At 43.8% G+C, this 26,159-nt stretch overlaps 2 protein-coding genes, 1 long non-coding RNA gene and 1 other non-coding gene across 8 annotated transcripts in view; 1 reads left to right on the top strand and 3 right to left on the bottom strand.

The window, feature by feature from the left end:
• Positions 1-8,272, bottom strand: part of RTF2 (replication termination factor 2) — a 53,371-nt gene extending 45,099 nt beyond the window's left edge. For both annotated transcript variants that reach the window (XM_011722785.2, XM_071079128.1), the window contains exons 1-3: positions 8,123-8,272; positions 3,444-3,538; positions 2,049-2,142 (exon numbers count right to left, since the gene is read on the bottom strand). In XM_011722785.2, coding sequence (XP_011721087.1) covers positions 2,049-2,142; positions 3,444-3,538; positions 8,123-8,191 — 258 coding nt within the window. In that variant the 5' untranslated portion in view covers positions 8,192-8,272. The remainder of the gene's footprint in view (positions 1-2,048; positions 2,143-3,443; positions 3,539-8,122) is intronic.
• LOC112424755 (small nucleolar RNA U13) lies at positions 1,071-1,171 on the bottom strand. The gene has a single exon (XR_003015660.1). It is a non-coding gene; the product is annotated as a small nucleolar RNA U13 (small nucleolar RNA).
• A 131-nt stretch (positions 8,273-8,403) lies between the features above and the next one.
• Positions 8,404-12,724, top strand: LOC139358423 (uncharacterized). Its single transcript, XR_011613222.1, has 3 exons — positions 8,404-8,775; positions 9,772-9,889; positions 12,465-12,724. It is a non-coding gene; the product is annotated as an uncharacterized lncRNA (long non-coding RNA).
• A 3,528-nt stretch (positions 12,725-16,252) lies between these two features.
• Positions 16,253-26,159, bottom strand: part of LOC105470627 (Cas scaffold protein family member 4) — a 50,316-nt gene continuing 40,409 nt past the window's right edge. For 3 of the 4 annotated variants that reach the window (XM_011722789.3, XM_011722791.3, XM_011722790.3), the window contains 2 exons: positions 24,524-25,834; positions 16,907-18,971 (listed from right to left, as the gene is read on the bottom strand). In XM_011722789.3, the coding sequence (XP_011721091.2) occupies positions 18,564-18,971; positions 24,524-25,834 (1,719 nt within the window). In that variant the 3' untranslated portion in view covers positions 16,907-18,563. Of the gene's footprint in view, positions 16,831-16,906; positions 18,972-24,523; positions 25,835-26,159 lie in introns of those variants that run through there. The other variant, XR_980638.3, reaches the window with a different exon arrangement.

Consider the following 26,159-nt stretch of genomic DNA (forward strand, 5'->3'; position numbering starts at 1 on the left):
ACAAGGCTGGGGACATGGTGGCTCACGCCTGTAATCCCAGCACTTTGGGAGGCTGAGGTGGGCAGAACACCTGACGTCGGGAGTTCAAGACCAGCCTGACCAACATGAAGAAACCTTCTCTCTACTAAAAATACAAAATTAGCCAGGCATGGTGGAGCATGCCTGTAATCCCAGCTCCTCAGGAGGCTGAGGCAGAAGAATCACTTGAACCCAGGAGGCGGAGGTGCAGTGAGCTGAGATCGTGCCATTGCACTCGAGCCTGGACAACAAGAGAGAAACTCCATCTCAAAAAAAAAAAAAAAAAAAGAAAAGAAAAGAAAACAGAAAACAAGATCTTTTCAATTCACTGACTAGCAAGTAAATTAGTTATTTCTACTATACAAATTTTTTTAACTTAAGGAAAAGTACCTTCTCACATAAAAAATTACTCCACTAAGAGAAAGTTTTGCATGGGTTCCACCCAGAACGGAATGCTTTCTCTCCTGAGGCTGCTTCATGTTACCGACCATCTATATTTATATAATTGTTGAAAAAAGCAAAACAAACAAAAAATATATATATAAATCATTGAATAGACAGTAAAATCTGAGGCCATGGCCTAAAAGCTAAGGCAGAATATTAGCCAGAAAATACTGTCATACTCCAAGACACAGCCATTCAGGTTTTCAAGAATTTCCAACTTTACAAAGAATTTGATACAATAGCTCTACTTTCGCATTCAAGGCACTTCTTCATATTTAACGAGACCATTTTGACTTCAACACTCTAGAGAGCAGCTGAGTGTCTCCAAAGGCAAATCACTATTCATCCAAATTCAACCTAATTCTCCTGGCTGAGAATCAGCACGTGTCTCAGTGAGTTCTCCGCTCCAAGTATTTGTGGACTATCAATTGACAGTAGTGACAATCCTATGTGTTAGCATTGTTTTATTTGTATCCTTTTTTTTCTTTACCATTGTAATTTCTTGGAGATTTTTTTCTGTTAAAGATTCAACCACATAAAACTGAATATTACATGTATTTTAAGTATAGAACTGTAAGAATTAATTTCAATAACTGCAATTTTTTTCTCATCAGATGGGTAATGTGCTGATGTCACAAGGTTTGAGAGAGGCACATCTTACACATGCAAGTGAAAACCCAATCATAGCACTTATGAACTACTAAAGAATCGTCCATCACATTTTTGATGTAAGACGATTCATACTACCACAGGTTCTTCAGGAATAAATTCTCTTCCACAAGGTAAAAGACCACTAAAATCAGAATAATTTCTACAGCACTATCATTAGCTACATTTCAGAATTACAAATTTGCCTGAAACGAACATATCCTGTAATCAATCCCAAGAATTGGAACAAAAAGCCTAATATAATAATACGAAAGAAAGAAAAAGAAGGCAAAACCTAGAGCCTTAGACTGGGAGTTAAGGGATCTGGTTCTGGTTTAAGTACTTCACTAGCCACGTGGCCTCAGGTAAGTCATTTACAGTGAGATGAAGGTTTGACTAGCCTCATGGTTCTCAAATTCTTCACTACCTTTCTTTTCTCCCACTGACCACATTTAAAAAGCTGTGTCCTCTCAAGAAACTTCCTTTATCAAAAAAACTTGTTTTTTCAACTTTTATGGAAGAACTTTAACTGTCAATCAGAACCTCTAATCACCAGATGGTAACCACATGATTTAACAGTGATCCATAAAATTCTCTAATTCTACAAAAGTACCTTCCAAACCCAAAATCCAAGTAGGTGAATCTTAATTACAAAAATAATGCCTCCCAACATTAATACAGAACATCAAAATTTTCACAGCACAGCACACAGGTGAAATCACAACAGATTTATAATGAAGGAAGTACGCATGGTGGAACTCGTGGCTTGAGATTTACGTGACTTCCCAAGATCATATGTGTATTAGATATTCCCACCCACCCTGGGTGGGAATGGAATCCCAAATTTCTGAGTTCAGTCTTTAACGTGTATAAATTCTATAAAATAAACCTCAGCCACTTTTCAGACCCTCACAGCACTTCAGAATCACTAGTGTTACCTTAATGCTTTTAATGTGAGATGCTGCCTTCCCAAGAGCCTTTTCTGCAGATTTGTCCAAGAGAAACTCAATGACGGCATCTTTGTTATAAAGTCTGCAATAGTAAGTATTAGAATATTATGTCAACAAGCAACTTTCAAATAACCAAAGGAGGAAGAATAAACTGACCACAATCCAAAAGTCATTAACATTTGATAAGAGAAATGCCCTGAATTATTAAAAAGTAAATTTAACCGTTTCAACTATTTCCGAGCATACAAAGAAGGAAATTATTTATTTATTTATTTGAGACAGTGTTTCACTCGTCGCCCAGACTGGAGTGCAATGGTGCAATCTCGGCTCACTGCAACCTCCGCCTCCCTGGTTCAAGCAATTCTCCTGCCTCAGCCTCCCAAGTAGCTGGGATTACAGGCGCCCACCACCATGCCTGGCTGATTTTTGTATTTTTAGTAGACACGGGGTTTTACCATATTGGCCAGGCTGGTCTCAAACTCCTGACCTCAGGTGATTCGCTTACCTCAGCCTCCCAAAGTGCTGGGATTACAGGCATGAGCCAATGCGTCCAGCCAGAAATTAGTTTAAATCAAAGGTGGCAAACTGGCAGTTAGAAGGCTGAATGTAACCTGAACAAGGATTTTTTTAATTGGGAAATTTAATGTATAAGCACACATTTCCTATTTTTCTTTAAAAATTAAAACCAGAAGGTGTGGAATCACTAGGCCCACATCATTGAGCTGTAAAAACTGGCTGGAACTGAGTGGCAGCTCCCGCTTTGGACAGGACACAGACTCTCCAGTATTCTCCATTCCCTGCCATTCCCTCCTGTTCCTCGCATGGCTCCTTCATGTGTTTATGCTTATAACTTAGCTTCTATTGGCCCCTGAGTTTGCTTTTTTTTTTTTTGAGACAGGGTCTCACTCTTGCACAGGCTGGGGTACAGTGGTGGAATTATAGCTTACTACAGCCTCAACCTCCCAGACTCACAGGCTCCTCCTGCCTCAGCCTCCTGAACAGCTGGGACTACAGGAACATGCCACCATGCCAGGCTAATTTTATTTTTTTGTAGAGGTGTGGTTTCACTATATTGCCCAGACTAGTCTCGAACTCCTGGACTTAAGTGACCCTTCCTCCTCAGCCTCCCAAAGTGGTGGGATTACAGGCGTGAGCCATTGCGCCCGGCCCGGCCCGGCCCCTGAGTTTTCAAACCATGGATTAAATAAACCAAACTGACTAGAAGAGTGCAGAACTATGTTCAGAGACAGGGAACGATAGCCTATGCCTCACAAATCTACTTGGGATAATTCACGCTTCATGAAGGGAAAACTGCATTTACACATCAAAATTCTCCTCAAAATCACTTCATAAACTCATCTTCATTAACTGTAAAAACCATACCTGCCAAGTTCACAGGCAACTATTGGTCGTCTTAATATTTCCTGACTTAGAGTACAATAGTTCCATTGGGCTACTAATTCAGCATCTTTGTCGACCTAATAAAAAACAAAAAAATTCAATTAATTTTCATCTCTGAAAGACACATGATTCACAATTCTACATATAAAAGTATATTCGGTAATACCACACTGTAATGATTTTTCTTTTTTAAATCAAAGATAATGAAAATGACATAGGAAGTTGGGTTTTGTTTGTTTTTGAGACGGGGTCTCACTCTGTTGCCCAGGCTGGAGTGTAGTGGCACAATCTTTGCTCACTGCAGCTTCCACCTCCCGGACTCAAGCAATCCTCCCACCTCAGCCTCCGGAGTAGCTGGGACTATAGGTGCACACCACCACGCCTGGTTAATTTCCGTATTTTTTGTAGAGACGTGGTTTTGCCATGTTGCTCTCAAACTCCTGGACTCCACTGATCCGCCATCTCAGCCACCCCAAGTGCTGGAATTACAAGCATGAGCAACGGTGCCTGGCTGAAGTCAGGATTTTAAAAGTCACAAGTAATTGATACTACATCAAATAAAGGCCCATCTACATATGACATGTACAAAGAAAAAGAGTTTATATAAAATTATTAAACTATTCATGCAAGCCACATATAAATATTAACATCTGAATCTTCATAATAAATTAGGGAGGCCATACAAAAGTACAAAAGAGAAAAACAAAGTGTGTTAATTTCTAACAATGGGAAAGCCCCCTCAGTTATGGCAGATTTTAAAGACTTAAGAACTAAGACGACAAGCATTTTTTTTAAAAAGTTCAGAACAAAGACTACATAACACTTCATAAAATGTTCAATTTAACAGAAAGAAGTGTTTTGGGGCTTATTTACTAAGGGATACATCAAACTTTATCTACAGTATGAAAATCCAGACATAAGACCCTCCCTGGCCCTCGAATGACATTTCCACATACATCATATTCCATGTCCTACTCCTTCCCATTCCTGTTTTCCCTTCACTGTTAGACTGCACCACTCTTCCCCAGTCTTCACTGTTAGACTGCACCACTCTTCCCCAGTCTTCACTGTTAGACTGCACCACTCTTCCCCAGTCTTCAAATGCCAAACCTGAATAATTTAACAGGACGGCACATTTGGAAGAAAATAGGAAGAGAAAAGAAAAAAAGACAACAAAAACAATCCCGCTGAATTTATTTTATTAATTTATTTTTTGAGACAGGGTCTTGCTCTGTTGCCCAGGCTGGGCTGCAGTGGCACAATCACAGCTCACTGCAGCCTCAATTTTCCTGGGCTCAAGCAATCCTCCTCCTTAGCCTCCAAAGTAGCTAGGACCACAAGCAAGTGCCACTATTCCCCGCTAACTTTATTTTATTTTTCTGAAGAGATCTCCCTGTGTTGCCCAGGCTGTTCTCCAACTGCTGGGCTCAAGTGATCCTCCTGCCTCACTCTCCCCAAGTGCTGAGTTTACAGGTGTAAGCCAACACACCTGGCCCTCTGAATTTCATTTTTAAAGTAAAAACTGCTTAAGCACTTACTGTGTGCCAGGCACCGTGCTAAGCAGTTTCCATGACTTAACTTTTTAATCCTCAGAAAAACCCTATGAGTTAGTATTTTCACTTTTGTAGATAAGGAAAGCGAGGCACCAAGAGGTTAGGTTATATTCAAAAAGCACCTCAGAGAGTTGGGGACAGGGAGAAAAGTGACAAATCACTCCTTATCCAGGCCTTTAAAACTTGGTTCCCTCCAAAAAGCAGTAAAAAAATGTCTTTACCAGGGTCTCTCTTCTTTTCTAGGGTCTTTCATCTTTTAAGTTTTTACATATCTGTACTGAAAAGACAAGTGTTTTTTGTTTTTTTTTTCTTTTTTGAGACAGAGTCTCGCTCTGTCGCCCAGGCTGGGGTGCAGTGGCGCTATCTCGGCTCACTGTAAGCTCCGCCTCCTGGGTTCATGCCATTCTCCTGCCTCAGCCTCCTGAGCAGCTGGGACTACAGGTGCCCGCCACCACGCCCAGCTAATTTTTTGTATTTGTAGTGGGGACAGGGTTTCACTGTGTTAGCCAGGATGGTCTCGATCTCCTGACCTTGTGATCCGCCTACCTCGGCCTCCCAAAGTGCTGGGATTACAGGCGTGAGCCACCGCGCCCGGCCAGACAAGTGTTTTTTCTATGCTTTCACTCACAACACTCAATACTTCCAGAACACTTCTGACAAAATGTATGGGATTTTCCCCACACCAAGCAATTCTCTGATAGCAGCCAGATGTCTCACAATTAAACTCAACTCTGATACCACCTATTTGGATATGGCCTCAAATCCCAAAGGTTAAGGGCTCAGTCCCATAATACTGTCCCCTACCCCAAATTTAGATGCTAATCACAAGTTCAAAAGTTGTCACCCGTGCTTCTGTCTATAAATCAAAGGCTACCACAATCCCCCACTCAGGTTTGATAATCTGCTAGTGTCTCACAGATGTGGGAAAACGGTTCAGGTACCATTGCTGACTTATTACAAATACATTTTAAGGACACAAATAAATCGCAAGATAAAGAAGCACATAGGGTATAGTCTGCAAGGGTCCAAAGTGCAGGGCTGTCCCCATGGAGCTGGGGTGAGTAACTCTCCTGGCATGTGGATGTGGTTGGCAACCCAGAAAATCTCCAAACCCTCAACTTCTTTATGGAGACCCCCCCATGTAGGCATGATGGATTATTAACTCCATGCCCAATTCCTCTTCTCCCTAAAGGATGGGGGTGAGGTGGGGTTGAAAGTTCCAAGCTTCTCATCTTGGTTTGGTGTTTCTGGTGACCAGTCCCCATCCAGGAGCTCACCAAGAATTGCCTTATTAGAACAAAAGATGATTCTGTCACCCAGGAAATTACAAGGAATTTAGGTGCTCTGCGTTAGGAACCAGGGCAGATTTCACAATACTGATTTGAAATGTAAGCTCCACCAGGGCTAGACTCTGTCTTGTTCACTGCTATATCCCTGGGGCCTACAACAATGTATATATGGTAACCACTTATTAAGCATTTGTTGTGTGAATAGTGACAACAAAAATCCATCCTGCCTAGGCATTCTGGCTTTTTTGAATCGTTCTTCCTTCTTTTCTACCCTCTTCCGACACCTGTTTCTTGTGAAGCCTTTCATTAAGCTACTCCTTTTCAGCCCAGGGCACAAGAAAACAAAACTGAGCTGAACACTTTTTTGGTAAAAGCCAAAAAAGCACTCACGAATGCTAATTATCCAGCATTAGCCTGTTTAAATGTAGGTATGATCAGAGGATACACTTCATCCTCTTGGGTATTCATTCATTCTCACATTCACACATGTATTTTAGGTGTCTATTACGTGGCAGACACATGGTAGGGGTTACAGACAGGACACCCAAGGTTCCTGTCTACGTGGGAAAGAGACAATAAACAAATAACACAGTGGTAGGCACTGTAAAGAAGAGAAGAAACAATATTGGAAGTGAGGCACATTTCAGCTACAGTGGACAGATAACATCTGAGTAAAGAACTGAATGAAGTAAAGAAACTCATCATGTGACAGTCTCAGTGAAGAATATTTCAGATGGATGAATTCACACTCCAAGTTGAAGAACAAGAGGCCTGTTTAGCTAGAACAGTATGAAAGAGGTGGAGAGGGGCAGAAGATGAGGTCAGAAACACAGGCTGGGTCTGCTCACAGCGCCTGATGAGATTTTATTCTTAATGTGATGGGAAGTCACTGGAATGCTTCAAATGCAATTGTGACGTAAGGGGTTTACCTTTTAAAACAAACTCTCTGGCTCCTGAATCAGAATACATGAAGTCTCCACGTGTGCCAGGCACTCTACTAGGTGCTTTACAAATATTTTATCATTAAAAAGTAATTACTAGTGCTAACTTTGAAATTCCAAATAAGTGGATGGGAATCCTGGCTTCACTACCTACCAGCTGTGTGATCTTAGTCACTTTTTAATATCCCTGGACTCAGTGTCCCTGTCAGTAGCAAAGAAATTATTATAATTTCCTCGATTGCTTGTGAGATTAGGGATTACTCACTCATTTATTTATTCAGAATATTTACTGTGCCAGGAACTATGCTAGTTGCAGAGAAAAAAAGGGGCAGCCTCTGCTATCAAGAACTTACCGTCTAGCGGGGAAGACTGATACAAATCAACCACGAACAGCCGTGTGCAGGGTGATAAGACAGTCTATAAAAGGATGTGGTAAGGGAACAGTTTGGGAAGGCTTCTCTGAGCAAATGAAGTTAGTGTATACAAAACTCAATATACACTAGGTATTTGTATTATTGCTACTAGCCGCAGGTAGGGTTCAAATCCTAGCTCTGCCATTTACTAGCTTTGCAACTTTCTCCTTTTGAGCCTCAACTTCCATGTCTGAAAATGAAGATGACAGTATGTAGCCACAGGGCTACTGTGATAATTACATGCGATATCCCCTGTTAAGATTACTGTCCAGTGAATGGCAATAGTCAGCACTCATTGAATGTCCACTCTTAATACTGTTGTTAATTTTGAGTCCTGTGAATGGAATAAAAGACCGCAGCTAGGTCTGGAATCCCGCTGGCTCCCTCTTCTTACTTCCTCTCGTTTCCTGGGGTCGTCAAATTCCCACCACCCCCGGTCCCCAACAGCCCGCCCACATCACTGACCTTCTCAACCTTCTTTGGCCCCTTCACCAGTTCATGCCTCTTGGGGATTGTTCCCCCGTCACAACCCATCGCAGGACGGGAGTCAGAGCCAGCAGCAAAATTCTAAAGCTGCCACTTCCGGGATTTCTGGCGCAATCCTCAGCCACTTCCGGCGCACCACCGTGACGCAACGCTGGTCGCGCCGTAGCGGGGCGGGGCAGCACGCTAGTCCCCACGTAGCGGGGCGAGGCGGGGCGGGGCCGTTGCCAAGTGCCGTTGTCATGGAGAGCGTCGCTTGGAGGCTGGGCGCGGGCGGTTTTCCTTTTTCTCGTGAGACCCTGGGTTTCTGCTGCACAATCGGAATTACTCGCCCACGCTCCGGGAGGGCAGCGAGGGCGTGGGCGGCCCGTGCGCACCCACCGCGCCTTGACCTCTTTGACCCTATCCCACGACAGCTTCTGTGGCTGCGGAGCGGGCACATCCCTGGACTGAGAGCGCCTTGGGAAAAAGGGCCGCCCTCTTGTTTCTGCGATTAATGATGCCTAAGAACGGAATCTGCCGTATTAATGGACATTTTTGTGTTTAAAAAGAGAATGCATCTTTATTGAGCGCCAACTGTGACTCAAGCACTTACAGCAAATCCTGTGAAGTGATGTTACAGCAGATTCTAGGAAGTAAGACCCTCCCTAAGGCCTGGAACTTTCTGGTGTTGCCATGCATATTGTAGATGGCATGTGTGTGAAATTTTGCATACAGTTTGTGCGTGTGTGTATTTCATTCACGGTTTCCTGAAGCCCAGGCTAAAAAAAATTTATTAACAATCAAGTATCATTAATAGACGATACAATAGTTCTTATAAAACATACAGTGACGTTGTTATGCCCATTCCAAGAGACAGGCTGTATTTTATCTATAAGAACACAAATCCCTTGCTAAAAATCCATGATTGTCTGTCGGCTCTTAGGCGATTGCCTATCTAGTTCCTTTAATTATTATAAATATTATGGGAAAGTGCCTATAATCCCAGCACTTTGGGAGGCCGAGATGGCAGGAGCACTTGAGCCCAGGAGTTCCAGGTCAGCCTGGACAACATGGTGAGACCCCATCTTGAAAGAAAAATTAGAAAAATTAGCCGGGCGTTGTGGTAAGCTTTTGTAGTCCCGGTGGCTCCGGAGGCTGAGGTGGGAGGAAGGATTGCCTGAGCCCAGGAATTCAAGGTTGCAGTGAGCTATGATCATGCCACTGCACTCCAGCCTAGGCAACAGAGCATGACTCTGTCATTATGTATGTATGTGTGTGTGTATGTATTTGTACATATATATGATGGGAAAATTTCTGCATTGCCAAGAAGGCAGATCTTTATGATTGGATGTTGCCCTATTGACCTACATGAAACTAAAATGCTGAAAATATTTTTTACTTGGGAAGAGTTGCCCAGAAAATATGTGGATGTGAAAACTTAAAGGGCTATATGTCAGCTTGGGGTACTTGTTACTGTGATTAATGGGAATTTAAAAAAATCCCTTTAATTAGTTGGTCTCTGATTGATTTATGATTTATTTCTATGCTAACCACAATAACTGTAAGCTCTATAAGGGTAGGGATTTCGTTTTTATCTTATTTATTTTTTATTTTTTATTTTATTTTTTTATTTTTTATTTTTGAGACAGAGTTTCGATCTGTTGCCCAGACTGGAGTGCAGTGATGTGATCTCGGCTCACTGCAACCTCAACCTCCCAGGATCAAGCGATTCTCCTGCTTCAGCCTCCCCAGTTGCTGAGATTACAGGTGTCCACTACCATGCCTGGCTGATTTTTGTATTTTTAGTAGAGATGGGGCTTCACCATGATGGCCAGGCTGACCTCAGGTGGTCCACCTGCCTCGGCCTCCCAAAGTGCTAGGATTACAGACGTGAGCCACCAAGCCCAGCCAGGACTTCATTTTATTCCACATTGTATCATCAGTGCCTAGAAGTCTTTGGCACACTCAATGTATGAGTACATTTCCTCAGTAAACCAAAAGAAAGTACAGATTCATTGAGAAAGGGGTCAAAAGCCTAGTTTTGGCAGATACTAAAACTGGTTAATACTATTAGAATTCCATTTACTAGTGAGGAAGCAGAAGCGTGGAAAGATCAAATGACTCCTTCAAGGTCACGTGGCTAGTGAGAGACCCGGGAATGAGTGCTGGGATTAGTTCTTTCTCACAGCAAAGGACAGAAGGTCAGATACAGAACAGCAGAAACACCAGCGAGTTTAGAAAGGCTCAAACCAGTGTTCTTTTCTCATTTGGGGAAGAAAAATAAAAAATAGCGGCTCTAAGACATGACCGTGCATGCACTGAGAGATTTGTAGGCATTCTTTCACTTTGGACTCACAACAACGTTAGAAGTTAGAGGGTATAATGCCTCCTATTTTACAAATGAAAACCCCAAGTTGTCTTCGTTCAGGGTCCCACAGCTGGTGAGTAGAAGGAGTAGAAGATGAGGGGCTGTCTCCCATGAGGCCCATCTGACTTAACTGCTTCTCCAAATGCTGCTGATAAAACCCAGCAGTACAGGCTGTGCTGGTGTTCTAGCTCAGGCAGCTGGAATTTTTCTCTTCCTCATTGGTTTCCTCTTGTAGAATATTGGTCTCTAGGCTGCTCTGTGCCTCAGACTATACACAGCTAGAACTTTTGTGAGGTTTATGATCATTGGTAGCAGATATGTGTTGAGAGCTGGCTGCCATGTCAGGTGCTGTGTTCAGCACTTTACTGGACTTAAGCCATTTATTCTTCCAGCTCTGCTGGGAAGCAGATGTCATCATTGTCTGCTGCTTCTTCCAGTGCCTTGTTGAATGAACTAATAAAGGTTATTCCCTTACAAGCATCTTTGGAGACAACTTTGTCCTCGTCAAGCCATGGATTTTCAGGGAAGCAGAGGAATGAAATGATAAACAAGAGAATCATTACTCTTTAGCAAAACCAGTATTTCTTAACCTTTTGGGAGTCATTGGACCTGTTTGAGAATTTGATGAAAACTTCGTACTAAGTCTCCAGAAAAGTATTGATTAGCCCATATGACATTTCACATAGCGTATACATGTTTGTATTTTACTCACAGCCTTCTGAATCTCAGGCTAAGAACCAGTATTTTAAATGCTGTTATAGTAAGTCCTTATAGTAGGTCTCAAATATTTCAGACTTCTTTTTTTTGTTTGTTTCTTGTTGTTGTTGTTTTTGAGATGGAGTCTCGCTCTGTTGCCTATGCTAGACTGCAGTGGTGCAATCTCAGCTCACTGCAACCTCCACCTCCCATGTTCAAGCGATTCTCCTGCCTCAGCCTCCTGAGTAGCTGCAATTACAGGCATGTGCCATCATGCCTGGCGAATTTTTTGTGTTTTTAATAAAGACAGGGTTTCACCACATTGGTCAGGCTGGTCTAGAACTCCTGACCTCGTGATCTGCCTGCCTTAGCCTCGCAAAGTGCTGGGATTACAGGCATGCACCACCACGCCCAGGCAATTTTTTGTATTTTTAGTAGAGTCGGGGTTTCACCATGTTGGCCAGGCTGGTCTTGAACTCCTGACCTCATGATCCACCCGCCTCGGCCTCCCAAAGTGCTGGGATTACAGGCATGAGCCACTGCGCCCGGGCCGTTTCAGACTTCTGAGCCATGGCAAGTTTGATTTCCTGATAGCTCTGCTCATGTGCTCTTCCATAGCCGCACTTAGCATAACTCATTTTAAGAGTTGGCATTAAACATTTTTTAAACTATATGCTACGCTTTGAATGTGTCCCCCAAATTTCATGTGTTGGAAATTTAATCCCAGTGCAACAGCGTTGGGAGCTGGGGCCTGATAAGAGGTGATTAGGTCCCGAGGGCTCTGCTCTCATGACTGGATTCATGTTGTTATCTTGGGAGTGGGTTAGTGATGAGACAGTGGACTTGTTATAACATTGAGTTCGACCCTCTCTTGCTCTCTTGTCCTTCCACCTTCCACCATGGGACTATGCAGCACAAAAGCCCTTGCCAGATGCAGGCCCCTTGACCTTGGAGTTCCCAGCCTCCAGAACTGCAAGAAATAAATCTGTTCTTATTCTGTTAATGCAGCACAAAATGGACTAAGACAGTAGATATGAAAAATGTTTGAAGAACTTTACAACCATCCTTTAAGGTCAGACACAGGAAGGAGTCCCAAAGACGGTTAAAACAAAGTAGAAAACTGAGGCAAATCCTGAGATAATTCAAGATAAAAATTACTTTTAATTGGCAGTTTTAGGGAAATATTCAAAATATTCTGGCAATATACAAAACTTTGAATGAACTGGCCCCTGGCCACCGCTCCCAGCTAATGTGGGCCACTGTTCCTTTCCTTACTAGGTTCCAGCCACACTAGCCACCCTCCTCTCCTACCTCTGTGCACATGTCTTGCTGATCCTTCTCCAGGGATGCGCTTTCTCTTCATGTGTTCCCAGCTGGCCCCCTCAAGGGATCCAGCCCTCTGCTCCTGGGACCCCTCCTTGGAGCCATCTTCCCTGACCTCTCCATCCAAAATAGCACTGCTCTCTCATCACACTGCCTCCATCTTGCTTTATTTTCTTCTTTGCATTTGTCACACAAATATCATGTTATAAATATAAATTTGGACATCTTATTCACTATGGAGTTTTTTGCATTGATTTTTATTTCTTAAAAATAATTGCATCAAAATATTATTTATCTTGATACGCAGTGTTTTCGGCACTGCCTTACATTTTGCATTCCAGAAGAGCTCCTCTCCACCTCCTGCCTGGTTTTTTAAATCTCCCTCGACTGGAAAGAAAGCGCCATGCTCCAGAGCCTTTGTTGTGTTTCCTGCAGCATCTCTAGTCGTCAGCAAAGGCCTGAACAAGTAGGAGCTGCTCAATGACTATTTGAGAAATGAATGAATGAAAGGAAAAGGGTATTAGCAAGTAGCTTTGATTCACCTCCTTATAAGTGCACACACAAATGGGCAACTTTCAGAGGACTGGGGTGCATCCATAGGGAAAATATAACATTTTTAAAAAGATGTTTATAAAAAACATAGTTGCCACGAAACCACAAACACAACTCCCCACCACTTGTCAAACTGGAAGATCTCTAACATGGGCTCTTCACCACTTCCAGCCTCCTGATGAAATTTGACTTAGTTGAGGTCGAGTTGCTACCACCACACCACCCACCATTTCCTCTTCCTTCCTTGGGAGGAAACCGTACAGAATTCTGGGCATTAAGCAAAAATACTCGGCAAAAAGTTACCAAAAGCTAAAAAATTGTGTTTAATTTTATTTGAAAGTTTTTTTTCAGAAGTAATCATCTTATTAATGAGTAGAAATTCGCCCTGGAATCACTGTTTCAAAAAAAGGAAGGAAACACATTTAGCTCACGGCAGCATTTTTCATTATTTTACACCCAAGTATTTTGTATTTTGTTGACAAAGGTCTTCAATGTGGATTCATCTCAGGAAAAAAAAAGGACTTTTCGTTACATATTAGAACACGATGAAAGACTCACTTATGAACGACTAAGTTAAAGAATATAAAGCATTAGAACAGTGCTTTAGTAGCAATGTAGTAATAATTTAATAAATATATGCCACTGTTATTTTTTTTTTTTTTTTGAGACGGAGTCTCGCTCTGTCGCCCAGGCTGGAGTGCAGTGGCCGGATCTCAGCTCACTGCAAGCTCCGCCTCCCGGGTTCCCGCCATTCTCCTGCCTCAGCCTCCCGAGTAGCTGGGACCACAGGCGCCGCCACCTCGCCCGGCTAATTTTTTGTGTTTTTAGTAGAGACAGGGTTTCGCCGTGTTAGCCAGGATGGTCTCGATCTCCTGACCTTGTGATCCGCCCGTCTCAGCCTCCCAAAGTGCTGGGATTACAGGCTTGAGCCACCACACCCGGCCTATGCCACTGTTATTAAGCATAAAACATAATTTTATCCACTGCAATAAAAATTTATTGTTTGCCTCCTCACAATAGTCGCTCCTCTTTTTAATTTTCTGTTTTTCGAAATGAAGTTGCACTCTGTCGTCCAGATTGGAGTGTAGTGGTGTAATCATGGCTCACTGCAGCCTCGAATTCCTGAGCTCAAGAGATCCTCCCACTGTAGCCTCCCGAGAAGCTGAGACTTCAGGTGTGTACTATCAGGCTCAGCTAATTTTTTTGTATTTTTTTTTATAGAGACAGCATCTTGCTTTGTTGCCCAGGCTGCTCTCAAACTCCAGGGCTCATGCAACCCTTCTGCCTTAGCCTCCCGAAGTGCTGGGATTTCAGGCATGAGCCACCAAGCCTGGCCTAATCCTTCCTTCTTCCAGCAATATTCCTGACTTTTGTTAGGGGATCCTGTCAGGACACAGTTCTCCAAGGTCTCTTGCCTTTCTGCACATCTTCAGAGCAGAGGCACCAATGGCATTTTGTTGTGAACTGTCTTTTAAAGGATGTTGTCTAACCATCTTCCAACAGCCTTGGAAGATAGAGATAATGTCTCCTTCCAGAGCAGAGGTCAGGTTTGTTTGGTATGCAATATATTAAAAATGAAGGCGAGGCACGATGGCTCACACCTGTAATCTCAGCAGTTTTGCAGGCTGAGGCAAGAGAATCGCTTGAGCCCAGGAGTTTGAGGCTGCAGTGAGCTATGTTCGCACCACTGTATTCCAGCCTGGGTGACAGAGCAAGACTCTGTCTAAATATGTGTGTGTGTATATATATAAAATACATATTATATATTATATATCTCACATATATAACATCTATATTACATATCTAACATCTATATTGCATAGCTATAACATATATTACATATATAAATATGTATAAAGATGATGTCTCCCTCTGAGGCCAAGCCTGGTCAGATTTGCTCAGAGCCCTTTGTAAAAAATTGGGGATTCCTATGCTAAGGTTCCTTGGCTTTGACACAAACCCATGTGATCAGCATCCACCTGAGCCTGCCACTGCATCACCCCCTGGGACTTGGGGGACATGGGAAATGATGTGAAGGTGAAGCAACGTTGCTTGCGATGCCAGGAGAAAGAGTCCTTTGTCTCCATGCACAAAAGAACGAGCACTGCAGGCCTGACAAATATCCTTATGAAGGCCTGCCTGCGAGGTTGACCTTCGGTTGGTGCATGGAAACTTGGATTTTGGGAGGGTTCCCACCATTGCCAGAATTTATAAGAACGGTTCATTGTGCCTAAACTGTTCGTATAAACGTGATTCACACTGAACACCTGCTTTCCTTCTGGGAGTCTGGAAATTTGGTACATGCCAGACAGAGGCTTCCCACCTGATCAGCCCCCAGTAAAACCCTGGCTGCTGAGGCTCTCATGAGCTTTCTTGGTTGACAACATTTCACACATGTTGGCACAAGTGTTGCTGGGGCGAATTAAGCGTGTCCTGTGTGACTCCACTGGGGGAAAACTCTCGGAAGCTTGTGCCTGGTCTCCCCTAGATTTCACCCCAGGTACCTCTTCCCCTTGCTGATCTTACTTTGTATCTGTTCAATATAGTAAGTCACAGCTGTGAGTATGACTCTATTCTGAGTCCTGTGAATTTTCCTAGGGACTCACTGGACCTGGAGGTGGTCTTGGGGACCACTGACATAGTCTCTGATCCCAGAATCTCATGTCTTCTCTCCGCATCCACGAAATGGTGACAGGCTAACTTGTTAATTTCAGAGATGAAACCTCAGGCCCATCACAATGCTTGAAAGACCAATCCCGTTACCTCTCAGGACATATGGGAGAGTGTGTGTGGGGTGGGTGGGAATTCCAGATCTAAATGAACCTCGGTGTTCCATGCCCTGCTTACCATGGAGCTTTCGGGAGCAGGCACCTGATCTAAGCCAATCCAAGCCTAATGAAGGTCTTTTCTTCTCCTCTGGCCAAGAATCAAGAAGAGTGTAACCTGGAAAAACCACCTTGCAATCATGGGGGTTAACCCAGAGCAAGTGGGACCGAGAAACTGGTCCTGGATGACACTGTTGGAGCCCCTGAAACCAGCCAGCCGTGCGGCTAGTTTGCCCCTGGATGATTTTAAGATCTATGAGTTAATAAATTTCCTTTACTGCTTAAGACAGATTGGATATGATTTTCTATCCCTTGTAAGAGGAGTCCTAACTGATGCAGATCATGGCTGTTCAAAGAATAGGCCCCCTGGAGGGCCTCTGTCCAATTGTAGAGAACTAAGCCTCACAAAGAAGGGATCATTCTTTTAAGGACCCTGAGACTAACTCAATAAAAATATTGAGAATGTTGACAGTGTTGACATATTGAAAATATTGAACAATATTGAACACTGAAAATATTGAACAAATATTGAAAATGTTGACAGTCTCCCGCAGTCAACATTTTACAAGCGCCTACCAAGGAAAGAGTAGCAGATAGCAGTAGGACTTGGTATCATTTCAGGTGACTTACAGCCTGGAGATGTTCTTCCAAGCTGTAGAGGTGTTTATGCGCCTGGGAGACCCAGACCTTCACTTAAAATGAAGTGATGATGTAACCATGGCAACGTGAGCTGAAGACTCAGCTACAAGGAAAGGAAGAGGAGGTGGTTTGAGTTGAGGGGATGTCCGTGCCACTTTCATATCTGTGCCCAATGATGAGCATCCTGTCCACACCACGCCTTCCTGTCTGCACCACCACAGGTGATAGCTTTGTTTTCCAGTACCAATCCGGTGCCTAAGAGCATGGCCTCTACCCCATCTCCCTGCAGACTTCAGGGAGAAGCACTGGAATGACAAAAGTAAACATTGGAGGCTTCACTTGGGTGACAGAGACTTTTCCAAAAAAAAAGAATGCTGCAAATGATGTTTAAAGTCATGATTGTATTTAATATTATTAGGATGATGCAAAGGCAATTGTGGTTTTTGCCATTACTTTCCATGGCAAAAGCTGCAATTACTTTTGCACCAACCAATATACATTGTAACAGATTTGAGACAAAATATAAAATTTTTCAAACTGAGCAGAATTTATCAACCCAGAATCTGTAATGAATGAAATAAATTAATAGAGAACCCAACAGATCATGTTATGTTGTAAATATAACATCTATCTTTAGGTTAAAGTAACATAGCAAAAATATATATTTATGGGTGCAAGACACATACATAATTTGTACCACTCTCACAGAACTAATTCAATTCAAAACAACAAAGAAACTTACTCTATTTTCTAATGAACGCAATAAAAATTAACCATTTCAAAACAATTTCTCTTGTGCTTCGCCAACTTACGTTTTTCCTGGCACCTGTTATACTGTGTACGTATTTCTTCATCACTTTACTGTCTGACTCCCCTACTAGATTGTAGATTCCAAGAGGGCAAGGCCTCTGCTACACTGTTATGTCTCCAGCACCTAGGACTTGGCATGTAGTAGGCATCCAATAAATAAATGTTAAATGAGTGAATTTAAAACACGTACACGCCGGGAATGGTGGCTCACACCTGTAATCCCAGCACTTTGGGAGGCCAAGGCGGGGGATGGCCTGAGGTCAGGAGTTCCAGACCAGCCTGGTTAACATGGCGAAAACCCATCTCTACTAAAAATACAAAAATTAGCTCTTCCTTTTTCTGCCATTGTGGTGTATGCTTGACTCTGCTTCTTGCCATGTTTTCTCATAAGACTTTCAGGATTGTGATTCCTGACCAAGAAGCGAAAACAAAATCGTCCCACTCCCCAGTAGATTTGGATGAAAACTGGTAATAAAATCAAGTACAACTCCAAAAGGAGACATTGGAGAAGAACCAAGCTGGGCCTATAAGGAATTGCACATGAGACGGCACACACATTTATGCTGTCTGAAGGTCACAGTCATGTTACCACATCAAGGTGAAAATGTCGCCAGTCTCTGGAGAGTTGTACATGTTTTATTGGGAATATATTTTTTCTCTCTGAATCTCTTGTGAATGCCTTGGTTGGCTGGGTTCAGTAATAAATATGTGAGACTTTTCATTTAAAAAAAAAATACAAAGATTAGCTGGGCATGGTGGTGCATGCCTGTAGTCCCAGCTACTCTGGAGGCTGAGGCAGGAGAAATGCTTCAACTCGGTAGGCAGACGTTGCAGTGAGCTGAGATGGCGCCACTGCCCTCCGGCCTGTGTGACAGAGTGACACTGTGTCTCAAAAAACAAACAAACAAAACATGCACACATTTAATTAATCAACATAAAATATTATTTCTATGAAGTCACTTCAAGCTGATACTGCATACTCCATATATGCTAAACTTCACAAGGTCTTTACCTCATATCTGTCTCTCTCTCCTGACCCCCTGTGGGGTAAGTCAATGCCCCAGGGTTGCTTAGCCACTTGGTACTACCAGCTTTGGGTCTTTGGGTACCAGGTCTGTTTCAGCTGATCGGTGTATACCCCGGCTGGCTTTTCCCATAGGACAGAGTTGCACAAGTTGTGGGTGTGAAGCTGAGAGGTGAGCAGAGGAGGAAGGGAGGTAGAGAGTCCTCATCCCAATGTCCCTCTGAACTGCCGCGTGTGTCGCTCCAGCTTCTCAGCCTCCGCCTGGAGGTGCCCCAGCGCGGCAGGGCTTGGGTAGGTGAGCACGGCATTCTTAGTGGCCAGTGCTACGTCCTTGAGCAGGCTGCAGAGGTGACTGCTGCCGCGGAGGATCTCGTTGCGCACGTCCCTCTCCTGGGTCTCCATGCACAGCGTGTCCACCAGCTTCTGGCCCACCATGATGACCAGCTTGCTCTGAGTGATGATCTCCGCAGGCTGGCTGCTGCTGAGGCTGCCATGAAATGCGCTGATGGCTTTGAAGAGCGCCCCAAAGTAGAGCCGGCAATGTTCAGAGAGGCGGTGTTTCCTCTCAGGAGTCTGTTGACTCGAAGGCTGGGGTGTAAGAGGGCCAGGATTCTAAAGAAGGGAAGGAAGAATATAGATAGGAGACTCAATCAATGGGCTGTGGCTGTGTGTCCTTTCCCGTTTTGGCTAGATTTGCAAGACCTTTTATTTTTTTAAAGAAAGCATGGTTTGGTTTGGGAAGCCCAATACTGCAACAGTTGTCTAACAAATTAATGTTTTCAAAGCACTGTAACATATAATATATACAATCTTATATTGTAATACATACATATAATTTTATTCAATCATCTCAATAAACCAACCATAAGAAACCCATTTTAAGAAACACATTGGCAATAACTATAATTTTTTTTTTTTGAGACAGAGTCTTGCTTTGTCTTCCAGGCTGGAGTGCAGTGGTATGATCTCGGCTCACTGCAACCTCTGCCTTCTGGGTTCAAACAATTCTCCTGCCTCAGCCTCCTGAGTAGCTGGGTTTACAGGCACCTGCCACCATGCCCGGCTAATTTTTGTATTTTTAGTAGAGACGGGGTTTCACCATGTTGACCAGACTGGTTTTGAACTCCTGATCTCAAATGATCCGCCCACCTCAGCCTCCTAAAATGCTGGGATTACAGTGTGAACCACTGTACCCAGCTAAATTTTTAACTTTTAAAAATGCAGGAAAACTTGTTGGTGAGTTTTAAAACGTTCTCAAAGAACAGATTTAAAAACATTTAAAAATCCAAAAATCCTCTCTGATTTCAGTATCAGAGGTATACCAGAACCCCCAACATTTCCAGAAGAAACCAAATACCCTGACCTATCTGCCTTAATATTATTATTATTTTTTGCCTTGTTATTAAAATATTTATCATATTTGCTAATAAGGTTTCATCAACATTTTACATTCATGAATTTTATTTTGTGGAAAATGGAACTAATGTCTCCCAAATCCTATATACTCTCAGAGATTTTCAGTACCTAACTTAGTGGCCACAACTCCAGGTAACAATTGAAAGGTGAAGCGAGAAAACGCTGCCTCTGGCCATACCATTAGCACATCAGAGATCTGGAGCTCTAGGTCTGAAACTCGCTTTCTTTCCATTAAATTTCACACTCTTGCATTTACCTATTATCTCAAAATTCACAGGCCGGAAGCATTTAGACAGATATGGCATAAAACTGATTTTTTTCAGGAGGGGGTTATGTCTCCAGGGGCCAGTAGGGTTGGAGGGGAAGTTAGACAAGGAGGAGGAAAGGAGGAGGAAAGCATACTTCGAAGAAGCACATTCATTATTAGAATTGCATATTTGGAAAATGAAAACAATGATTGTCTTTGTCATAGAAAGTGAAGGCAAGATTGAGATGTCAGTTCAGATGAACTCTTGGAAGCAGGGAGTGTAAGAATGAAGCAGGTTGAGTGCAGTGACCCATGCCTGAAATCCTAGCCCTTTGGGAGGCCGAGGCAGGAGGATCGCTTAACCCTAGGAGTTCGAGACTAGCCTTGGTGACATATGAAACTCTGTCTCTACCAAAAACAAAACAAAACAAAAATTAGCTGGGTATGGCGGTGTGGGCCTGTGGTCTCAGCTACTTGGGAGGCTGAGGTGGGAGAATCGATTGAACCTGGGTGGTGGAGGCTGCAGTGAGCCATGATCTCACCACTGCACTACAGCCTCAGCAATAGAGCAAAACCCTGTCTCAAAAAAAAAAAAAAAAAAAAAAAAAAAAAAAAAGGAAGGTAGCTGGGAACGGTGGGAGGCTGAGCACTTTGGGAGGCTGAGGCAGGAGGGTATAATCCCAGCACTTTGGGAGGCTGAGGCAGGAGGGTTACTTGAGGTCAGGAGTTCGAGATGAGCCTTGCCAACATGATGACTCTCGTCTCTACTAAAAATACAAAAATCAGCCAGGCATGGTGGTGTGCACCTGTAGTCCCAGCTACTCAGGAGGCTGAGGCAGGAGAATCGCTTGAACCTGTGACGCAGAGGTTGCAGTGAGCCGAGATCACGCCACTGCACTCCCACCTGGGTAACAGAGCGAGACTCCACCTCAAAAAAAAAAAAAAAAAAAAAGAAGAGCTTAGAAATAATGAGAAGTAATGAGGTAGACATCAGATTATGAGCATCGTAAATGAAAATATTAACTGTAGGGAGGTGAAAAATGTACTATGATTCTTAACTTGGGGTGCTGGAAATGTGTAGAGATAGTTTTGATTAGTGCATTGACTAGGGACTTCTATAGGCAGTGAGCGGGCAGGATTCTGGGATGCTGAATAGTTCATCCCACGCAACGGAGAACTGTCCACCCAGTGGCCAACGGTGCCATGGACCTCCACTGAGAAGTGCTGTCACTCTAAAGCGGGGGCTTTCTAAGTGAAGCCCTTGGACCAGAAGCATCAACATCACCTGCAAACTTGCTAGAAAATGCGCATTACTATGCTCCACCCCAGACCTACTAGATCAAAAATTCTGAGAGTGGGGCCCAGCCATGCAAGTTTTTTTTGTTTATTTGTTTTCTTGAGAGAGAGTCTTGTTCTCGTTGCCCAGGTTGGAGTGCAGTGGCACGATCTCAGCTCACTGCAACCTCCGCTTTCCCGGTTCAAGCAATTCTCCTGCCTCAGCCTCCTGAGTAGCTGGGATTACAGGTGCCTGCCACCACACCCAGCTAATTTTTTGTGTTTTTAGATACAGGGTTTCACCATGTTGGCCAGGCTGATCTCGAACTCCTCACCTCAGGTGATCCACTCGCCTCAGCCTCCCAAAGTGGTGGGATTACAGGCACGAGCCACCGCGCCCGGCCAGCCATGTGAGTTTTAACAAACCTCATAGGTGATTGTGATACACTCAAATTTGAGAACCACTAATCTAAGGCGTACTTAATGTTGGACAAAATAGCATGACTGTTAGCAATATGGCAGGCCCAAAGACTAGTGTTTGGGGTTTGGTGACCTGAGCATCAGGAGGCCTGAATTCTTGTCCTAGGTTGCCTCTGAGAAGGTACGTGACCTTATCCTAGTCATTGGATATCCTTTTCTTCCACCCTCTACCCCATCTGCCCTATAACCTAAGTAAGTTTCCCAAGCTTCAGTTATTCAGGGACAGCCTTTACAACCTTTACAAGTTATACTCTTTCCATTTTCCTCTTAACTTCTACTGGCTTCATTCCTTTTCTTTAAATGGACCCATTGCTTTTACTTACATTAATTTAAAGGAAACCGTGAAAAATGGTAAATGGAAAACTACTGTCATTTACCACAAATAGAAGGAAACCAATAAAAATAAGCACAATGATAACATCTTTGACTTTTTTTTTTTAAAGGAAGAACATCAAGTGTAAAAGAGGTGTTGAAGATATATAAGCCCCAAATCAAGATTTGCTGTTGTAATCAGAAACATTAAATCAGAATGTCAAAGAGCAGTTGAGTCAGTCCTGTTTAGCCCGGTTAGTACCACCCACAACAACCTCGAAGAGCGCCTAGAGTCATTTCATTAATGGTTAATGCTTCACTTCCATTCCCTGGGGTTCGTTCATTAGACTCACTGATCTCCAGGACTCTCTTGCTAAAATAAAGAACAAAGAATCACAAAAACTAACTCTCGCCCATGTGGGTCATGGCTGTAATGTTGAGCTTTCCATAGCATGATGAGACGAATCTAGCAATAAAGCGTATGAATCAGAAGCTTTAGAGAGTGAGTGCTACAGCTTACCATGGTTCCTAAGTCTTTGTTTTCATCTAACCTTTGTTCCAAGATAGGTTTCTCTTTCTTTTCTAAGTTAGGCAATGTCTGAAAAATACAATTCCTTCAAATTACCAAATTGAGTGGTGTTTTACACTACTGTGGAACTGTTTAAGTTCACTTTAGACTTGGGCATTCTTTCTCATGTTTTCTGTTGATGGTTCTGCCTACTGATTCCTTTTCTCAACCATAGGAGACTCTGGCTGCCCAAAGGCTGAATGTTGCCTATCAACATGGCCTGATATGATGACCCACACAGCTTTGTTAGCATTATATATATGTGTATGTCAATTTTAAACATCTAAATTTCTAGAACGTGTTAAACCTCCTACACCACCAGGCATTTCAGCAGAACACAAAGGTTGGGGCCGAAAGCACCAAATTACCTCCTTGACACAGCCCCCAAGTGACTTCTGGGTTCACAGTCCTTGAACTGAAGCATCTTGCTCTATAATGTCTGAACTCATCCAGAAAAGTATTTCTTTCTGTCTTGTCTTTTATTTGTTCTTGAGACAGAGTCCCGCTCTGTGGTCCAGGCTGAAGTGCAGTGGTGCAATCTCAGCTCACTGCAACCTACGCCTCCTGGGTTCAAGTGATTCTCCCGCCTCAGCCTCCTGAGTAGCTGGGATTACAGGTGCATTCCACCATGCCCAGCTAATTTTGGTACTTTTAGTAGAGATGGGGTTTCACCATGTTGGCCAGGCTCATCTCAAACTCCTGACTCCAAGTGATCTGCTCGCCTTGGCCTCCCAAAGTACTGAGTTTACAGGGGGTAAGCCACCATACCCCACCTCTTTTTTTTTTCTTTTCCTTTTTTAGAGACAAGCTCTTTCTCTGTCACCAAGGTGGGGGTGCAGTGGCGCCATCGTAGCTCTCGGTTACCCCAAACTGCTGGTCTCAAGGGATACCCCTACTCAGCCCCCTAAGTGCATGAGCCACCACACCTGGATATTTAAAACTAAATTTTTTACAGCTGGGGTCTCACTCACTATGCTGCCCAGGCTGGTCTCAAACTCCTGCCTCAAGGAATGGATCTTCCTGTGTTGGCCTCCTAAAGCGTTGGAAATTACAGGCATGAGCCACCACACCCCGCCTCAGAAAAGTATTTCTAAGAGTAGCTAAAGTCTGGAGGCTGATCAGATGGTGAGCAATTTAAAAGAATGTTTCTACTTCCTCTTCCGTTGCTAAGAAACACACTGACAATGACTAAATTTATAACTTTCAAAAATGCAAGGAGACTTGGTGGTGAGGTTTTAAAAATCTACTCGAATAGTAGATTTTAAAGAAAGTTGAAAAATCCCTTTTAATTCCAATATCATGGTAAACTTGAACCCCAAAAGTTTTCGGAAGAAATCCAAATCAACTGACCTATCTGCCTATGCTGCCCTATCTTTATCTGACTTGTTAATAAGATTTCATCAAGAATTTTACTTTCGGCTGGGCGCGGTGGCTCAAGCCTGTAATCCCAGCACTTTGGGAGGCCGAGACGGGCGGATCACGAGGTCAGAAGATCAAGACCATCCTGGCTAACACGGTGAAACCCTGTCTCTACTAAAAAATACAAAAAACTAGCCGGGTGAGGTGGCGGGCGCCTGTAGTCCCAGCTACTTGGGAGGCTGAGGCAGGAGAACCGCGTAAACCCGGGAGGCGGAGCTTGCAGTGAGCTGAGATCGCGCCACTGCACTCCAGCCTGGGCGACAGAGCGAGACTCCGTCTCAAAAAAAAAAAAAAGAATTTTACTTTCACAAATTTTATTTTCTGAAAGACGGAACCAGTGTCTCCCCAAAGCCTATACACTATCAAAAGAATCTCAGCATCTTAGTAGCCACTGCTCGAGGTAACAATTGAAGCCCCTCTTTCGATCGCTTGGAACTCTGAACTCACCTGTCCACAGATATTTGCTCTATTTTTCTTTAACAGTTCGGAAGAGTGTTCATCTTCCCTTTGCTTAGTGGAAGGGGTACTCTTTTGGTGTGATTCAGTTTCTCTTTGGGGAGGCTGGATGCATTTGTCACACTTAAATTCTGCATTTGGGGTCAATTGCACGGTGTCTTCCTTTTCACAGTTCCGCTTAAAAAGGAGCCTTCCGTTGGCAATGACAATGGAGGCAAACCTCTTGATGTCTTCTGGAAGCATCCGTGCCACCATGACAAACCTCTCAAGGTCATCTGGGCTGTTCTGGACATTGTCAGTCACAAGAACTTCCAGAGGCCAATTGCGATTATCCAAGCTTTCCTTTGTTTCAAGCAGGATGCGGTAGGAGTTGGAGATTGTCTGCATCTGGTCCCGAATTCTGTTCTGAAGGTTACTGTCAGTGAGGTTACAGGCAGTCCCATGGACTCCTCGGGCAAAATCCAGAAATTCTCTCACAGATTCTTCTATGTGCTCAGTGGACCTGTGGATTGCGTCAATGTTGGCCTCCAGATAGTCTCGGAATCTCCACTTCCTACTGACAAAGAGCATCAGGCCAGCGACGGAGCTGACCACCTTGTGCTGCAGAGACCTCACTGTCTCCTTGGCCACATCCAGGTCCAAGGAGAGCTCCTTTGCTGACTCCTCCGAGGAAGAGCTGGAGGAGGAGTCGGTGGATGTGGTGGAGCACGAAGAAACGACGCTGGCTCTGCTGTCAGAACTGGAACCTGATAATCTGTCCAGTTCAGGAGATCGGGAAGCTGTCCGTCTGGAGAACCACGAGGAACGATGGCCCGTGGGATTCTCTGACACCTCCTTGGCTTTCGCCAGCTCCTTCCCAGCCTGAGAAACACTCGATATTGCTTTAGGGGTGTCATAAATGTTGGGCTTGGTGCTCTGCTGTTCCACTTGGGGAATCAGAAAGCTTGAAGGAACCTTGTAGCCGGCATCTTCATCCAAAGGAAATGTGTCTCTGGGTACAAGAAAGCCGTAAGAAAGAATTTCTGGAAGACCGAGTTTTTTCTGCATGGGCACATTGGTATTCAGTTGTGGAGTGAGGGACCTGGCTCTGCCACTTGGAGGATTGTGGAAAGTGGAGCCGGAACTGGGGAGAGTGTGGGGCCTTGATTCTTCTGCAAAGGTGGGGAGAGGCGTGTTTCTGACGCTGGCCTTTCCTGGAGACACTGGAGTGTCATAAACCCATTCCGATTTCTGCGGACTTGGTAATGTGCCGTAGCCGCCTTTTCTTAAGGTAGTCACTGATATCAGGGAAACACCCTGCCCCTGAGGAAGAACCACACATAGTTGCCCGGGTTAGTAGCTTTCAAAAGAAGGTACGAGTGCCTCGTTTAAATCTCATCGTCACTTCCCCGCTCAAGTTCCTTCAGTGGCTCCCCATTTCCACTCAAGGTCCTTCACAATTCTTTTGAGCCTCATTTCTTTCCACTTCCACCACGCTGACCCCACCTTGACTGCCACCATCTGCTTACAGGTCCAGCCACCCAAGCTGTTCACTTTTCCCTGAACTCAGAACACTGACTCATGCCACTGTACTTCATTTTACCCAAACTGGTTTCTCTTCTCTAAAAGCCCTTGCAACCCTTTCTTT

Source organism: Macaca nemestrina, chromosome 15 (genome assembly GCF_043159975.1).
Source record: "Macaca nemestrina isolate mMacNem1 chromosome 15, mMacNem.hap1, whole genome shotgun sequence".
NCBI lineage: Eukaryota > Metazoa > Chordata > Mammalia > Primates > Cercopithecidae > Macaca > Macaca nemestrina.